The sequence below is a fragment of the Haliaeetus albicilla genome, chromosome 1 (assembly GCF_947461875.1).
Source record: "Haliaeetus albicilla chromosome 1, bHalAlb1.1, whole genome shotgun sequence".
NCBI lineage: Eukaryota > Metazoa > Chordata > Aves > Accipitriformes > Accipitridae > Haliaeetus > Haliaeetus albicilla.
The window spans coordinates 48,863,876-48,880,662 of record NC_091483.1 but is presented as its reverse complement, the minus strand read 5'-3'; the positions used below and the strand labels follow the sequence as shown (position 1 = coordinate 48,880,662).

The 16,787-nt window shown below is 39.9% G+C and overlaps 2 protein-coding genes across 6 annotated transcripts in view; both read left to right on the top strand.

The window, feature by feature from the left end:
* Positions 1-9,452, top strand: part of ACSL1 (acyl-CoA synthetase long chain family member 1) — a 41,574-nt gene extending 32,122 nt beyond the window's left edge. For both annotated transcript variants that reach the window (XM_069788206.1, XM_069788199.1), the window contains exons 14-21: positions 410-505; positions 1,525-1,597; positions 2,284-2,372; positions 6,154-6,270; positions 6,629-6,772; positions 7,297-7,398; positions 7,477-7,548; positions 7,745-9,452. In XM_069788206.1, coding sequence (XP_069644307.1) covers positions 410-505; positions 1,525-1,597; positions 2,284-2,372; positions 6,154-6,270; positions 6,629-6,772; positions 7,297-7,398; positions 7,477-7,548; positions 7,745-7,885 — 834 coding nt within the window. In that variant the 3' untranslated portion in view covers positions 7,886-9,452. The remainder of the gene's footprint in view (positions 1-409; positions 506-1,524; positions 1,598-2,283; positions 2,373-6,153; positions 6,271-6,628; positions 6,773-7,296; positions 7,399-7,476; positions 7,549-7,744) is intronic.
* Positions 9,453-10,824: 1,372 nt separating this feature from the next.
* The window catches only part of CENPU (centromere protein U), a 13,356-nt gene continuing 7,393 nt past the window's right edge, over positions 10,825-16,787 (top strand). The window contains exons 1-5 of one of the 4 annotated variants that reach the window (XM_069788176.1): positions 10,825-11,369; positions 12,957-13,074; positions 14,547-14,652; positions 15,518-15,608; positions 16,715-16,784. In XM_069788176.1, coding sequence (XP_069644277.1) covers positions 11,319-11,369; positions 12,957-13,074; positions 14,547-14,652; positions 15,518-15,608; positions 16,715-16,784 — 436 coding nt within the window. In that variant the 5' untranslated portion in view covers positions 10,825-11,318. Of the gene's footprint in view, positions 11,370-12,956; positions 13,075-14,546; positions 14,665-15,517; positions 15,609-16,711; positions 16,785-16,787 lie in introns of all 4 variants that reach the window. The other 3 variants (XM_069788157.1, XM_069788167.1, XM_069788147.1) reach the window with 3 other exon arrangements.

Sequence of the window (16,787 nt, the reverse complement as noted above, 5' to 3'; positions counted from 1 at the left end):
TGCCTGCTATTATATCTGGCACTCACTTGCTATGGCCTTTACCTTGGTTGTACAACATGCCCCTGTGGGTGCTTTTAATAGCATTCAGGATGTGTGAGAAGCTGATACAAGGCAGTTAAAAATAAAGCCATTGCTGTAAGGCCATGACTTAAGCTCTTCAAACTTTCAGCAGAGCCTGCATTGCAGAGACCACAGCGTAGTCTTTGCAGATACTGTATGTTTGAGATACTGTTTCTTCCAGCCATTAATGAGATTAAAAACACTGCAAGAAAGCTTGCAATAGGAGACTAAACTTTAACATTTGTGGGTGGCACTGTAGGTGAATAGTGGCTGAGGGTGGGATGGAAAAAGACTCTGGAAATATCTCTAAAATGCTTTTGGTGTCCACAGTATCTTGTGTCTGTTGTAGGCAAGTTTGGGAGGAAAAGTGAGGCTGATGGTTACAGGAGCAGCACCTGTATCTGCAAGTGTACTGACCTTCCTGAGAACAGCTCTTGGCTGTCAGGTGAGTTTTCTGGCCTTAATACTAAAACAAATAATACCCGGTTCCAGCTTTGATGTTAGAGCATTTCTAGTAGTCTCACTATATGGGTAACTCTTTCTGGCATTCTTCTTGGAGACAACACAAGTGTGTACTCCTTTCCAGAGTTTATCTTTCAGTCCCCTGAGATTTCTGCATCCATCCCAAAGTCTTTATTAGAACTGAAGTAACCAGCTGAACCGTCTTAAGGGAAAGATTTGGGGGGTGGGGGTGGTGGTGGTGCTGTAAGCAATAATTAATGTTCTTGGATTAAGTTTCTGGGGCTAGCCTTGCTTACGGAAGTATTCATAACTACCGTAGAGAGTCTAATTAATGTGATGATATTGGAGTGTTGTTGCTTTGAAGATGAGACTGGGGAGAATCAGATTGCACACATTGCATTTATTTTCAGAGCCTCTTCAAAGTATATGCTTTCTGAGGTAAAATTTGAGTAACAATGGCACAGGATGGAACAAATGTGTTGAAATAAATTTCAAGGATAGAAAACAAACATTCTAAAATGTGATGCTTCTGTGACTTCTTGAAGTTCTTCAGTAATGTGCTGGTGTAGCAACGCATTCTGCACAGAAAAGGGAAGCCTGTCTCATATATAATAATCAGAGCAGTGATGGGGTATAGGGCTTCTGTTCCTGGCTGTCTTGGACAAACCTGTCCTTAAATGATGTGAATGAAGTCATTGCTAGTGCCACTGTTCTTAGTTTCTTCCTCTTGCTCCCTCTGTTGCTTTCTGGTTTGATCTATACAGGTGTCACATAGCATGTGAAATTGAGTGAAACTGAATTGGAACTGTGGAATATTAGCACTTAAAATTGTGTATTGTGATAAAACTCTAATATAGTAGTGATATTCTTTTTAAAAGATGCTAGGGATTTTGCTAAACTCAAATTTAAACTAGAAGAAGAAAAACATTAATTTCATTTTAATGAAGTAACTGTATGTTGAAAAGAGAGAATCTTAAATAAACTTTTGCTTTCACTTCCTAGTTCTATGAAGGTTATGGACAGACTGAGTGCACAGCTGGATGCTCACTGTCACTGCCTGGTGACTGGACAGCAGGTACGGGGTTTAATGGTCAGCCTGTCTGTTAAATTTCAGGATGCTATAGAGGTCCCTGATCACATTATTTAGTCTTCAGTACACCTATCACGAAGCATAAGATTCTGTTTTTCTTCAAGTAAAAAAGTTTTGAAGGGATCCCTTGAAGTTTCTATCCCTAAATAGCTAATAGAACATTCAGTAATCCAAACTTTTAAGAGGGTTGGCCCTTGTAAGTTGAAGTGGGTTTAGGAGAGGGGAGGTCATTGTATCAACCCTTGTAATTTTTACAGAATAGGAATCTGCTGTGTATAAACACAGTGCTGGAAATTTAAATGGCATTTTTTGGTGTTGGAACAGTCTGTGTGTCTGTCAGCTGTTATATCGCTAACTCCCTAACTGAAATAATACTCATAATTGAAACTAGAGTGGACTTTTGCTACTTAAATATGTCCATACAGTGAGGATCTTGATCATAAGAAAAAGCAAGCCTGAGTGCATGGTTCAGCTTGTAACATTCTAGGGATATCTGAAAATTTAATGTTTAAGTCCCAGCATATTTAAGCTATTACTGTACTGGTATTGGTGTAGTACATGACCAGAAATCAGTTTTCCACCTTTTTTACTTTAGTATGTAACCAGCTTGTTGTTTTAAGAACCTGACTAAAAAGCAGTTCAGGCTGTTGAAGTGTTACTCTATTTAATAGGTCATGTTGGAGCACCTATGCCATGCAGTATCATCAAGCTTGTTGATGTACAAGAAATGAATTACTTGGCTGCCAAAGGAGAGGGTGAGGTAAGTAATTCAAAAGGTCAATATGAGCCTCTTATGAAATCTTGGAAAATGTTTTTTGTTTAACAACTAACTGTCTGAGTTTAGTAAAAGTGCTAACCATGGCCTGCTACCTACAATCAAATATGCCTGCCTTGCCTGCATGCAATGTCAGCTAGCGATTCACAAAAGCAAAACAGGATGGGAGAAAAAGCAGCTTGCTGTGGGGTAACAGATTACTATGTATTTGTAGTTGTATGACAACATGCCATCTTCCAGCTGTGGGATAGCTGAGAAGCTAGCTATCTCATAACTGCATTTATCCTTCAGTAAAATGCTAGGAGAAGGCTTCCACCCCCCTCTGCCAAGTGCTGGAGAACAGCTGATGCACGTAGCTTGTTACCCAGCTTGTAGTGTGTGAGATGAGGTAATTTAAAGTGGCTGGAACACTGTTAAGAGAAATGGAGATAAAAATGCCATGAAGGCTGCTAATGATTTGTGACAACTGCCTGCATGTTCTTCTGAACCTTTTTCTGCAGCCTGCACGAGTTGAACATGTATGTTTTACAAATTGCGCTTTGAGGACTCAGCTTTATATGTAATGCTATATGCTGTCTTTTTCAATGTTTTTTTTTCTAAGTAAAATATATGCAGCTTGAACTTTGTGTATATACTTCAAACAGATGTCCATGTAGTAATTTCTTTTCCCCAAGCCCTGAAAGCAAATTAACTGTGGTGTCTTTCATAGGCTTTTGAGAGGCCTTGGGGCAGTTGGGGGGTGAGAAATGGATAAATAAGTAGTTTAAGCAAGTAACTAATTTGTGACTGCAAACAATATATAATCTTTATTTGTTTTGGTTGTAATTTGTATGAGCCTAGAGATAAATTATCGGGCTTTAATTCCCAGAAATACTTGAGGATTTAGTTGGACTTGGTGGTGGGAAATTGCAAGTGGAGAGCAATGTCAAGATTCTTTCCTGTCTTGCATATGACCCCATGTTTAATTTTCATCAACAATTTTTGCTTCACTTTAAGTATGCTCTTAAATCTTGGTCTGCTAGAGGAACTGAGTATAAAGTCTCATCATGAGAAACAGTTAAGTAGTTTTTTAAAAAACCTTCTAAAAATGTTTTGCTTGCACTTACTGTTAAAGCTTGCTGTGTTAGGAGTTACTCTGGACTTGAATAAATATGGGAGCCCCTTAATATATCAGGTGCCATCTTAGTCTTTCAGTCCTAACTTCCTCAGTGTGAACTATTCTGAATTTAACAAATAAGTGTTGTAATATGTTTCACAGAACTGAAGCCCATAGCTATAGAATTTGCTCTCATTATCCTTTGCCTAAAATAGATCTTCCTCCTCATTGTCTGTCTGCTCTTCAGCTGGATTAAACACTTCTAGTTCTCTTTTCTGAAAGTAAGCTTTCTGTTCTGTCAGCCTTGCTTTTCACTTTTGCCTGTTATCCATGTTCAGGAAGGATAGATTTGTGAATAGAATTATATATGTTCATATGCAGATGAGGTCTTAGTGCCAGTTAGCAGGATACAGATAAATGGTTTGCTGTCTCTACTGGGAGAAGCTGTCACCTCCTGCCATCCTGTGATTGTAAGGAGCCATGAAAAATGAAACATTTGATCAGTCATCCTTTGGGACATACAGAGTTCTCCTCTACTGTGTCCTGGTTTCAGCTGGGATGTAGTTAACTGTCTTCCTAGTAGCTGGTACAGTGCTATGTTTTGAGTTCAGTATGTGAAGAATGTTGATAACACTGAGGTTTTCAGTTGTTGCTCAGTAGTGTTTAGACTATAGTCAGGGATTTTTCAGCTTCTCATGCCCAGCCAGGGCAGCTGACCCAAACTGGCCAACGGTGTATTCCATACCATGGGACGTCCCATCTAGTTTAGGAACTGGGAAGTGGGGGGCAGGGATTCGCCGCTCGGGGACTGGCTGGGTGTCGGTTGGCGGGTGGTGAGCAATTGCCCTGCGCATCATTTGTACATTCCAATCCTTTTATTACTACTGTTGTCATTTTATTAGTGTTATCATTATCATTATTAGTTTCTTCTTTTCTGTTCTATTAAACCGTTCTTATCTCAACCCAGGAGTTTTACTTCTTTTCCTGATTTTCTCCCCCATCCCACTGGGTATGGGGGGAGTGAGTGAGCGGCTGCGTGGTGCTTAGTTGCTGGCTGGGGTTAAACCACGACAACTGATATCCTTTCAGACAAGCTCTGTTTTATAGCAGAAATTACTTAGATCTTAAAACATGACATTGGTTTGGTCATGAGTCTGGTACTGTCTCTACAAGGTCATCAGAACCCTCACTAATACTCTGATCTCCCTCCTATTGACAACATCTCCTGTTCATTGTATTGTAATTCACCACCATGCCTATATTTTATGCTGACCTAAGCACTGAAAATACTTGGGATGAGTTTTTCAAGAACTGGTCTCTGAATTGCACTAGTAATTTCTTCTAGTCTGAGAACTGATATTAGTGCCTGAAGATTCTTTAGCCAGTTCCTTGCCCATTTTATAATTGTACTAATCCCCTAGACTAATAGTTGGCCTAGTATTTTATTCAGTGCCTATTGATGTTTATTATCTGTTTGGCCTTAACTTAAAACTGGATTTTCTATCCCATTCTTCTAGATTTGTTCTAGAGTCCTGATAATACTGCTCAGACCAGACCCTTCTTATTGTCTCGTCATCCACACGTGCCAAGCCACTCCCAAGCTGGTGTGATAGTTCAAATCCTTTGTTGCTTCTGAGGACTCTTGTGTAGAGCTTTCAGGGTTTTTGGACTTGTGATTGCCCAACAGTTGTGTGCAGTAGGCATCTTTTAAGTTTTGCTTCCATCTTGTTTATCTTGCCCCTCTCCCTATCCTCAATATCTAAGGAGGTATTTTATAGTCCTGTTGATCCTTAAATAACATGAGTCCTATTCTGTGTCCCCCTTCTCCCCACCAAAGAAAACTTCTGCAACCTTGGGTGTTATATTGAGAAGAAAATACTTAAATCTGGGATCATGTCTGGATACTTTAGGCTCTACTCCATGTTCCTGACTAGTGGCTTTACTTTTATGGTCTCTGACAGATACCCTATTAATTATTTTAATTTAGCTTGTAAGGTCTGACCAGATTCTCTGGCAACCTCTTCACCTATAAACCTTTAATCTTATTGGCCCTTTTCTCCTACCTTGTAAGCACATCTTTTGATCCTAATAATGTCTATGCATCCAGTTATATCCAGAGAAGTTGTTCTTGGTTTTCTACGTGGTACACAAATCCAGACAACCTTCAATTTAAAGAAATTACAGGTTTCCTTTATAGAGAAGTTTGAGTGCTCTAAGCCCTAAGGTATTAACTGGTTTACTTTTGGACAACAAACATGTATTTTACTTGATGTACAGCTTTTTCATTGCTAGTTTTAGCACAATGCCCCTGCTGTTTACCAAAGCTGAAATGAACATGTTGCCAGGCTGAGGGGAAATATTTCTGGATCCAGTAGAATTTCTTCAGATAAATTTCCTCTGATAAATTCAGATTATTTAAATAGCAGGTAGGAACACTGCTACTAGACTGGGAGAGAACAGATGCTTCCAGTTGCTTCTTATTATACTTCATATCAATGGAAAATATTAGGTCTCCAAAAACTATGAGTAGAGATTTCTGTACTGATGCATAAACTTAATCTTGTCTTTTTAGTGAGGGTTATTGAGAACCACTGGAGAAAGCATTCATTGCAAATAGTGTTTGTTAACTTCCCTTCATAGTAGCATACATTAACAAATGGCTGTTTTCAGGTGTGTGTAAAAGGGCCAAATGTATTTTGTGGCTATTTGAAAGATCCAGAAAAAACAGCAGAAGCTCTGGACAAAGATGGCTGGCTTCATACAGGAGATATTGGGAAATGGCTACCAGTAAGTTAACTTATAGAAATGTACTTCTGTAGTAATTAGCACTAATTTAACAAATAAAATAGAAAATATTTGGTATTGAACACAATTAATTAGAAGAAAGAGAAGTAATTTTAGGAGGAAGGTAATTACTGATGTAGATAAACCTGTGTGCCTGAGGCTAAAAAAGTATTAAGTGCCAATCCTGAGGCTTTCCCTAGTTTAGGTTAGATGGGTGCAGAGCCTGTTTTCTTCTAACATTAGTTTGACAGTACTCTGGCTCTAGCACTATTTTACTGTACTCATGTGGCATGCTTAAGCTGTATAGATAGGTTTTTCACTTTAAGTGCCTCTTCTGAGTGGAAGTTATTTCTGTCAACAGAATGGTACTTTGAAGATCATTGACCGGAAAAAACACATCTTTAAACTAGCCCAGGGAGAGTACATAGCACCAGAGAAAATAGAAAATGTGTATCTGAGATGTGAAGCACTTGCTCAGGTGTTTGTCCATGGAGAGAGCTTGCAGGTAAGCATTCTGCAGGTAACTTTAAAAATTAATGCAAGAGGAGACTGCAGAAGAGTCTTCCTTTCTTCTCTACCCCAAACTTTGGGACTGAAATGTTAAAAAAATTTTTAACATTACGCATTTTGGTTCTGAATGTACTTTTGACTCCAGCAGTTACATAGCATGTTTCTGGATTTAGTTTCAGACCAGGTAGTGGAGCTGGATTAATTTGAGTATTAATGACTGTGTATCAATTGCTACCAGTGTGCAGGGGGAAAACAAACAAACACCCAAACCCCAAAACCCAAGAGGTCCAGGTTTTTGCAGGTGTAAATTGAAATGTGGGTCTTAATAAGAGTAATTCTCTTTAAGTGCAAGCTTCTGAACTGCACTCCTGTGTTCAGGTAGCAGAAAGCTGCTGACTTTACAGCAGGATCAAAAATGCTGTCCAAAACCTAACACTGACTAGTAAGAAATGTGTAGTAACTCAAGTGTTGACTTCAAAAGAAAAAAAAAAGAAAAGCTTGACAAAAATTTCTTTTTAGGCCTTCTTAGTAGCTATTGTGGTACCTGATCCTGAGACTTTGCGCACCTGGGCCAAGAAAAAGGGATTTGAAGGCTCATATGAAGAGCTATGCAAAAACAAGGTGAGTCATATCTAACAGAACAGTTAGCTCTTCTGCGTCAACTTTTTCAAGCTATACAATGCATTTCTGTATCCACAGGACCTCAAAAAACACATTCTGGAAGACATGGTGAGGATTGGGAAAGAATCTGGTTTGAAGTCATTTGAACAGGTAAGATGCTTGTGAGAACCAAACGCCTAGTTCTTTAAACTTCTGTACACCAATATAATCTGACTGTCCAGAAACTGCTTTTAATTTGTATCTGGAAAATTTTTTTAAATGATGGGCTTTTATGATGTCTGGGCAATTTTTTAATATCCTTGTCTATTTCAAGGAATGCAGTTTGACTAGTAATTTTATTTTCCAGGTCAAAGACATTGTCATGCACACTGAAATGTTTTCTATTGAAAATGGCCTGCTGACACCAACACTGAAGGCGAAGAGACCAGAACTGCGAAAATATTTCCAGTCACAGATAGATGAACTCTATGCTAATGCCAAAATGTAACTGAGAATGGAATGAGGAAAGTGGCACATGTCTGATGTCTACTGTTGGCCTTCATATCTGTAATTCGACTACAGCAAACATAGGGAAGGAAACTGTGCAATCATTAACTTGTACAAAAATGGGTACTTGCCCCATAGGAACATTGAAGAAATGGAACACTGCCTTACTGTCAAGTTGTGTTGCATACTGTTTTTATGGTGACCTACAATTTCCAAAAAGAGCCTTAACTATAAATGGTAACTATATGTAAGTTATTTAAGACTTCCTTGGCCAAAAATGGGACTCTCCTTCGCCAAGGAGCTAAGGTTTTCTTATTGCCAGCATGTTTGCTGTCTGCAGTGTATTTTGCAGTTGTCAATTCCACAAAGGATTTGGCAGGTTTGAAAATGCCTCTAAGTATCTTGCATCCTCAGAAAGATTACTTAATCTGTTCAAAAAAAACCCAAAACAAACCACCAGGAAAAAAAAAATACCCTTACAGTTGTATAGCTGGTATCACATCTTGCATTAGTCCTAATATTAACAGGGGCAAGGCATCTGTGTGGGTGTTTTTTGGTTGGTGGGTTGTTTTTGTTTTGTTGGGTTTTTTTTTTCCTCCTCCCTTCTATATATCTGCAGCCAGTTCTGAGATGTACTTTTATAAGGTAGAAGTCAGAACTCTACACAAAAGAGACTGATGAATAGGAGTTCCTCAGAGTAAGTCTGCATTTGGTGGTTCTGCACTGGAAGTGTGGATGCAGGTAATTCAGCAAGCGTAGCCTTTGCTACATTAACACAAATCCAGAGTAATGCCAGCCCTGTAAATGAACAGATCCTAACTCTGGCAAGAACACTAGAGACCGAAAAGCAAAACCATTCAGGAGGCTGGGCTATGCTAACAGTCAGGTAAACATTGCACCTATACTAGCCACTTGTTTCCCTGTAATGAACATGTATTTAAAATGCATTTTTTTTTTAAAATGTGCCAGGTCCTCTATAAGCAGAAGAGCTTCTGACATAACCTCTCAGTTTTCTGTGCTTTATGTATGAGCCACTGAGTATTCTTCACTAAATAGCAAAATAGGTCAGGTAGAATGTTTTTGCCTGATGCTTTGCAGCAATTGGAAGTATTTATATATGCCAACAGAACTGTGTGTTGGCACAGGATAGGTATTTGTTCAGGGATAAAAACCTAATTCCCAGATAAATTACAAAATAACTAGTTACCTTTTGTTTGAGCAATCAGCAGAAATAAGCCTTATTACAGCATAAGTCTTTTGCTATCCTTAACAGAGTTGGTTTTGCATTGGCATTCATTGCTGTTTTTTGAAAACATGGATATATGTAAAATACAAGCACAACAAGGTTTGCACTAAGATTTGTGTGTGATTGTAATGCACTACCCTGTAGCATAATTTCATACATGTGTGCAATTAAGGTACACAAATCCAAGTCAACTGTTAGAGCAGTAGTTTGTTACATTGGAATTCAAATGTTTGCTTAGTGTTGGCTATTTCTATGTTTTATAAAACCAAAACAATTTTCAAAACCAATGAAGGAAACCAAAATAAATATTTCTGCATTTCAACTCAGTGAAGTGTTTGTTTATCAAGGAAAGGTGCTGCTGACTAACAAGCCCAGGTGTAATTTGATAACTCTGACAAGCTGTGAAACTCCACTGCTACAAACATACTAAAGGATAAATGCTGGTTGTTGACATTTGACTTCTGGAAGGTAAGTTTGTGTGTAAGTTTTTTGGCCAGTATCTGTAAGAAAGGGATGCTGTTGCATGTAACTTGCTCTGTCAGTATTCTTCAACACCACCACCACCACAATCTTTACTTTTGTCTTCAGTATGGTTTCTGACAGTTAGGTAGTGTTCATTATCATGAACAACTTTTGAGTGAAATCTGGAGTTTTCTTAAACTCTTATGCTGCTTTTGGGTAGTAGTGGTTGTCCCTCCTCTGCTCTGTCACCATTCCTCCCCTTCCCCCTTATACTGTGCATCTTGCTTTAATCACGATGAGATTTATCAGATCAGGGTAGATGAAGCATCACCACCAAGACAATGTTTAGAGCTCAATGTTAACACAGATGTTATTGTGAAACAATAAGCACACTTCTGTCCGTAGCCATGGTAGGCTTTCTCCTTTGAGTAGTTTCTATGTTCACTTGTATACCTCTTCCCTACTGAAGGAAATCCAAATTTTTGTCAGTTATCCAGTACCACATTCAAATATGTGCACATGCTGCTTGGAAAGGCCAAGTGTCACCACACCTCTCCTACTGGAGATGGGCGAGAGCTGGGTCTAAGCTTTATGGTCTTAGCACATCCTACCAACCAAAGCTTTCTGGAAGAGCCATTTATCACTACAGAAACAAAGCTGTGCTGTACACCGTCTGTACTACTGCCTGTAACCTCGGGCTCCTGGGCTGCTCAGCGGGGCTGGGTGCTACTGCTCGCATGTTAGAAGCATGAAGAGAACTCGCCACTTGTTAATCCTAAAGTGGTGTTTCACTGTGTTTTAACTTATTTGGTTGGACAAAGGTGGGCAGCTGGTGATCTCCGGAAGAACAGCCTAGTAGGCCTTGACAAATCGCTAAACCTCCTGTTAGCAATTAAATTGCTAAGTCACTACATGCCTGAGAGAACAGCATTACAAGTTTTCCATCTGCATCCTACATTTTTTTTTTTTGGTCACTATCTTGGCCTGTTCATGCAGTGCCACCCACGCGCAGCATCGGTTCGTGGCATCGGGCGTGTGTGGGGGGGTGGTACATAAGAAACCACGGCCGGCTGTTGGTTTGGGTTTTGGGGTGGTTCCCCCGCCCCGCCGCTCTTCGCTCCCGCCTTCCCGCCCAGGCCGCAGCTCGGCCCCTCGCCTCAGCCGCGCTGCCGCCGCCCCCGCCCGGCGGGGCGGGCGGGCGCCTGCGCTCGGGGTCGGCGCGGGCCTGTGGCGGCGGCCGCGGGGCCTCCGCCGCCCTGGCGGTTCCCCTTCCGGGGCTGCGCCGGCTCGTCGCGCCTCCCCTTCCCGCCTGCCGGGCGGCCGGTTTGAATCGCGGCGGGAAGGCGGCGCGGCTGCCGGCGGGGGGGTCCCCGGAGGGGCTCGGGCCGAGGGGAGCCGGTGTCCGCCGGGCCGGGGCAGGGCCGGGAGAGCGACGGGGGCCGCCGGCCGCCTTCTCTCCTCCCGGAGGCGGCGGGCCGGGCCGGGCCGGGCCGCCCTTGGGCTCCTGGGGCCTCCTGCAGGGGAGAAACGGCGCCAGGCGTCGGGCTGGTGTCATGCAGCGGGCGTTACTGCTTCTGCCGTGAGTTAACGCGTCGCGCAGTGAACTAACGAAGATTTCCTGCTCTCTCCCGGGTGTTGACGCAGAGAGAGTGGATGTGCGTCGGGGACGGTTCGTCGGTAGCTTAATCCTCAGCTGTGTATTTGGCAGCACGTACTGAACGGTGGAATGTCCTCAAAGAAGAAAATGAAGAGAAACCGTTCCGGAAATAAATTAAAGGTGAGTTACAGCATTACAACGTTTTGTTGCTTGACTGTGCTTTTGTGGTTTTGGCTCTGGAGGTGGATGCGCAGGTGTTAACGGGGGGGGGGGGCTTTGCTGGGAACTGTGCTGTGCAGTCCCTGCTGGTGCAGGTTTGGGGCGTGCAAGTTTTTCTTTTTTTTTTTTCCTCCTTTTTTTCTTTCTTTCTTTTACGAGTGTCGTGGTTTAACCCCAGCCAGCAACTAAGCACCACACAGCTGCTCACTCACTTCCCCCCCACCCAGTGGGATGGGGGAGAAAATCGGGAAAAGAAACAGAACTCGTGGGTTGAGATAAGAACGGTTTAATAGAACAGAAAAGAAGAAACTAATAATGATAACACTAATAAAATGACAACAGTACTAATAAAAGGATTGGAATGTACAAGTGATGCACAGTGCAATTGCTCACCACCCGCCGACCGATGCCCAGCCAGTCCCCGAGCGGCGATTCCCCGCCCCCACTCCCCAGTTCCTAAACTAGATGGGACGTCCCATGGTATGGAATGCACTGTTGGCCATTTTGGGTCAGCTGCCCTGGCTGTGTCCCCTCCCAAATTCTTGTGCCCCTCCAGCCTTCTTGCTGGCTGGGCATGAGAAGCTGAAAAATCCTTGACTATAGTCTAAACACTACTGAGCAACAACTGAAAACATCAGTGTGTTATCAACATTTTTCTCACACCTAACTCAAAAACATAGCACTATACCAGCTACTAGGAAGACAATTAACTATCCCAGCTGAAACCAGGACAATGAGTAAGTACATCATCAGGCAAGATGGGCTATTGACTTTCAAACAGGCAAAAGTTTGAAAATAGTTTTGTAAAATTAAAGAGAATAGCTTGAAGGGGAAATAGTTGATGTGTCTATATTTTGTACCATAACAAAACTTGAGGCACTGCTAAGTGCTGCTAAAATTAAAAGTTCAGGAAGTCGGTGTCTTCTCCTTATAATTCCCTCTCCATGCACACACACAAATTAGTGAGCAAATTCACTCCCACACTTATCGTGTGAATGACATGTTTACAGATATTTCACAAACTAGTGCCATTCTCCTCTACCCTTCTGCTTTACTGAAGTGTTTGTGTAATATTTGATTTATAAATTCCTCTTTTTATAAGGAGTTACACTACAGCTTTTCAGTTTTTTAAAATGAAAATAATTACATTGGACAAGGATGGGAATTTGTGTAATATAGAGATGAAAGAAGAAATATTTTAATGCCTGAAAACAAAAAGGCCACAGATCGTAGAAACCAGATATTAGACTGTTATAAGATGTCTAAGCTTATACACTTAACTTTATGAAATAAGACAAAGCTCACACTACAGTACAGTATCAAATAGCAGAATGTATCAGGTTTATGCTATCGCTTCTCTTAGGGGAAAATACCCATAGCATAAAGAAAAAACACATGCTTCAAATACTTTGTATCGTAGCTCAGTAGTCAATATGATCCTGGTTAAATGTATTTCTAGTCAAACGTTCTTGAAAGTCATTGCCATATTTCATCTGTTTTACACTCAAAGAGCTGGATGAACTAGCTATTAATTTCATACCCATCCAGGAACACACAGCCAAGTCCCGTTCTCATTGCAAATTACTTCCACTTGAGGAACCGGATGTCTCAAGGATATTGAAGGTAGCGGAAGCAAGTCAGCTTGAGGAGCTTGACGATTCATTTGGTTAGTATTAACTGGAATGTCATTTAATGTGTGATTTTCATGAACAAACCATATGGGCAAAATAGTCCAATGCTTACCTAGGAAAAGGTATTGTTTCTTTGCCAGAGAAAGTTAGGAGCAGGAGAGACAGGTTTTTTTGAGAGCAGTGTTATTTTCTGTCATTTAGGAAGTAACAAGAATAATGTTGTAATATGTGCAAGCAGAAGTTAATGGAAAAATACTGGGTATTCAACTTTTATAGTCTGAATGGTAGAATTTCACACAATATAACGTTGCAGTTGTGTAAGAATTTACATTTTAAAATGAAAGTTCAATATCGTAAGTTATTCTCCATTAAGTCACAAATTATGAAGTGAAATTTTTGCTATTGTAAGAGTATTCATGGCAGCAAACTTAGACATTCACGGGGATGTTGTTCTGCCACTTTCAGATGTTACTTTAAAAAAGTAACATCACAAAAACATACTATTTTTGGTGAGGCATTAAAGCCACTTTCATGCTCCGTCTGGGACTTGTGTAATGAGGTCTCTCAGTATACTGGAAGAGAATCAATTTAGACTGAATAGGTGCCCCTGTGTGAAGTCCTCTATTATTAAATATATGTAGCTCTTATATGTCAATGCTAGTAAGAAAAATATTTGAAAAACTGTGTAATTAGAAGTTGTAGAGAAAATGCTAAGGGCTGTTTCTCACCTATAATAGTTACTAATCTAAGAAAATTATGGAAATATATATGTAACTACTAGAAAAAGCATTGAAAATGAGCTATAAAGAACAATATAGCAAAAGGGTTGTCATACGGGAAAGGCTGGAAAATTAAAAGCTCCTCTTTTCCTCAGTTCTGTGGTATCTATTAAAACTGTAAAAAGGATGCCCACTAACACTAATGTAAGCTAACACTAAATTTTTCTGGGAGTGTGCTTGAAAAAAGAAATCTATACTATGGAAGGCATACTAAAGCTGTAAAGTTCTCAGAGTTCTATTTGGTTTGGTAGCTACCTGAAAGAATTCTACATTTACAAACATTCTGTAGTAGTTGTAACTGCCTTATAGCATCCAATAAAGCAGCTAAAAATCCGTATTAAAAAAAAAAAAAAAGATAAAATTTAGAAAGTAGTTGTTAAATGTATAGAAGATTGATGTATGCTATAGCAGAGAGAGACTTTACATAAACTGTACAAAATGTTTTGCTTGCTATATGCCATATGTACATGCTGAGCTTTCCTGCACCTTTGGTTTTGGTTTATAAAGAAATAGCAGGTGGATGAGCATAGAAACTATGAAGCTTTTCACTACATATATATTTTTCCTAATCCTCAAATAATACTTTTAACAAGACTTTCTTTGTATTAGTGAGCAAACCACAAATGCTCTAACTAAAGGTTTAATGGCAGGCACTGCTAGCATGTCCACGCTCTTTGCCTGAACAGATGGGAACAATTTTCATACAGCTTATTTTCTGTTCTTTTTAGATCACCCTTTGCACAGTACTGCTGTGGATGCTTATGGAGAGGAACGTTCACAAGACAAGTCACTTCGTCATGTTTCAGCACTGCAACGGAAAAATACAGAAGGAAGGTCTGGAAAAAAGTAATTGCCAGCATTTAATTTAATCTTTAGATTTTTAGATTAAATGGGAAAAATGTTCTGTTTGTCAGGTTTCCCTAGTTGCTTATTAAACAGATGCTTTAACTTAAAATTTCCCAGATGAGAAACCAAAAGAGTAAGGTTGAGGAATGTAGAAAAGGAATGGGAGAATAAATAGAGTCTGCCTTCTGTGAGCAGTACATGGATTTAAGTACTTACTGTATTTTTTTTATATTAAAGGATTTTAAAATATCTCTGTGAGGTTTTAATTAGTTCTCTAAATGCTGCTGTCTAAAGTTAAAAGGTAGAAAAACTGAAAAATAGGTAGAAGCCAGTTAGATCATATGTAACAAAGAAAATTATTTTTTAAATCTTTTAATGCAAATTTTAGTATGCTTCTCATTTGTTAAATTTGGTTTAAATCTGAAATAGTTCTTAGCTGAATAAAATAGTAAGACAATAATAGGGCTTGTATAAGAGTATGTATTTTTTTTGTTTTTTTTTATTTCCAACCCTGCCCCCCACCAAGAAAGCCTTCTCCATTCCTGCTAAAATATCCTCAATAATAATTTTGTCTCTGTTTCGAAGTTTCTGCTCAATACAGCATGGCTATCCCGGTGGTCAGTTAGTAATGGATTTCTAAATTGTTGTGAGGCTTGCTATTGAGGGATAAAGATTCTGTTCCCTTTATATACCATTTGCAACTTTTTATGTAGTCTATTTAGGAAACACAAACTAAATGACATAGCAGTACAAAATGTTCCCCAAAACACAAGATTTTGTTGTGTATATGGTTGAAGATCATTCTTTCTCAGTGTGTAGTGAGTTTACGTGTGGATGTTTTTTCTTTTCCTAGTAAAAAACCGCGTCGCTCAAAAATGTCTGGTGGTGATGTTCAGAAATCCAACACAGCTGATCCTGAAGATGAACCCCTTAAGGAGAATGTGGTACAGAAAAAGTTGCCTGAGTATTATCAGTCAATTTAATTTTAACTTACTTCATGCCATGTCTGCATTAGAGGAGAGGGAGAGGAAGAACTTTCATTTGTTTTTTAGTATGGCCTTAGTACTTAATTGTATCCGAAGTCATTAACCCTCAGAGTATTCCTGTGAAATGGTTAAAGCTGTAGTCATCATGTCAGTGGGGAATACAACAGCCAGGTGTTCCTGGATCCTATGGCCCATTCTCTTGCTCATTTGGGAATATGTTCTTTTCTTTTTTCAAATATCTTCCTCATATCCTTGGAATATGTGTTCTTAAAGAACGGCATACTAAATGGAATATAAATCTTTTGTACTTGTTCAGTACTGAAGTAAAACATATTTATGAGAGAATTGAGTTTTTATTGCTGAAGTTAATTTTGAATATATATTAGAATTGAGCAAAAACCACTTGGTTTTGAATGAGTGTTTTTCCACACTGAGACCACAATTAGCGTAAAATGCTTTTGGCCCACAAAGCTTCCAGGCATACAGAGGAAGTTAACTATCTGCAGACTTGAGAAAGTAGGCCTATGATAAAAGAAGCTATGCAGTAGTTTGCATAAAAGTTTTTTACGTATTGAAATTTACTGGAATTGTTGAAAATGGCATAAAATTCAGTACAGAGTGTTACGTCTTTCATCAGTAAACTGCATGTATGCAGCACTCTTGTAAAAGTGCTGTTGGTGTCACAAACTAGTCACAGTAGAGAAAGAATTGGCACAGAACGTGGGTGAAAAGGAAGGTGAGCAGGCACTGCTGATCAGAGAAGTGTTAATACTGGGCAATGACTATGCTGAACTGAGGGTCTATATGCCCCTTAAAATAGTTCTACTCCTGCTGCATGGCCAGTGGCTGACACGTCTGTTGGTCAGTGCGGTCAGGCAGCTGCTGTCCCTCAGCAGCGTGATCACTGTGCTGTGATTCTGGTGAAGTCGGCCTATGTAAATGATACTGACATTTCAGTCAGGAAATGCTTTCCTGCATTCTGCCTAATTGCCACCTCTCAGAATTTTAAATGAGTAAACCTAGGGATTTTTTTGGAAGTTAATCTGCTTTTTATATCACAGAAGGCTCTGAATACTGCTCGATTCCAGGTGAAGAATAAGCAGCCTTCAGAGGAGAACACATCAGATCCTTCTGGTA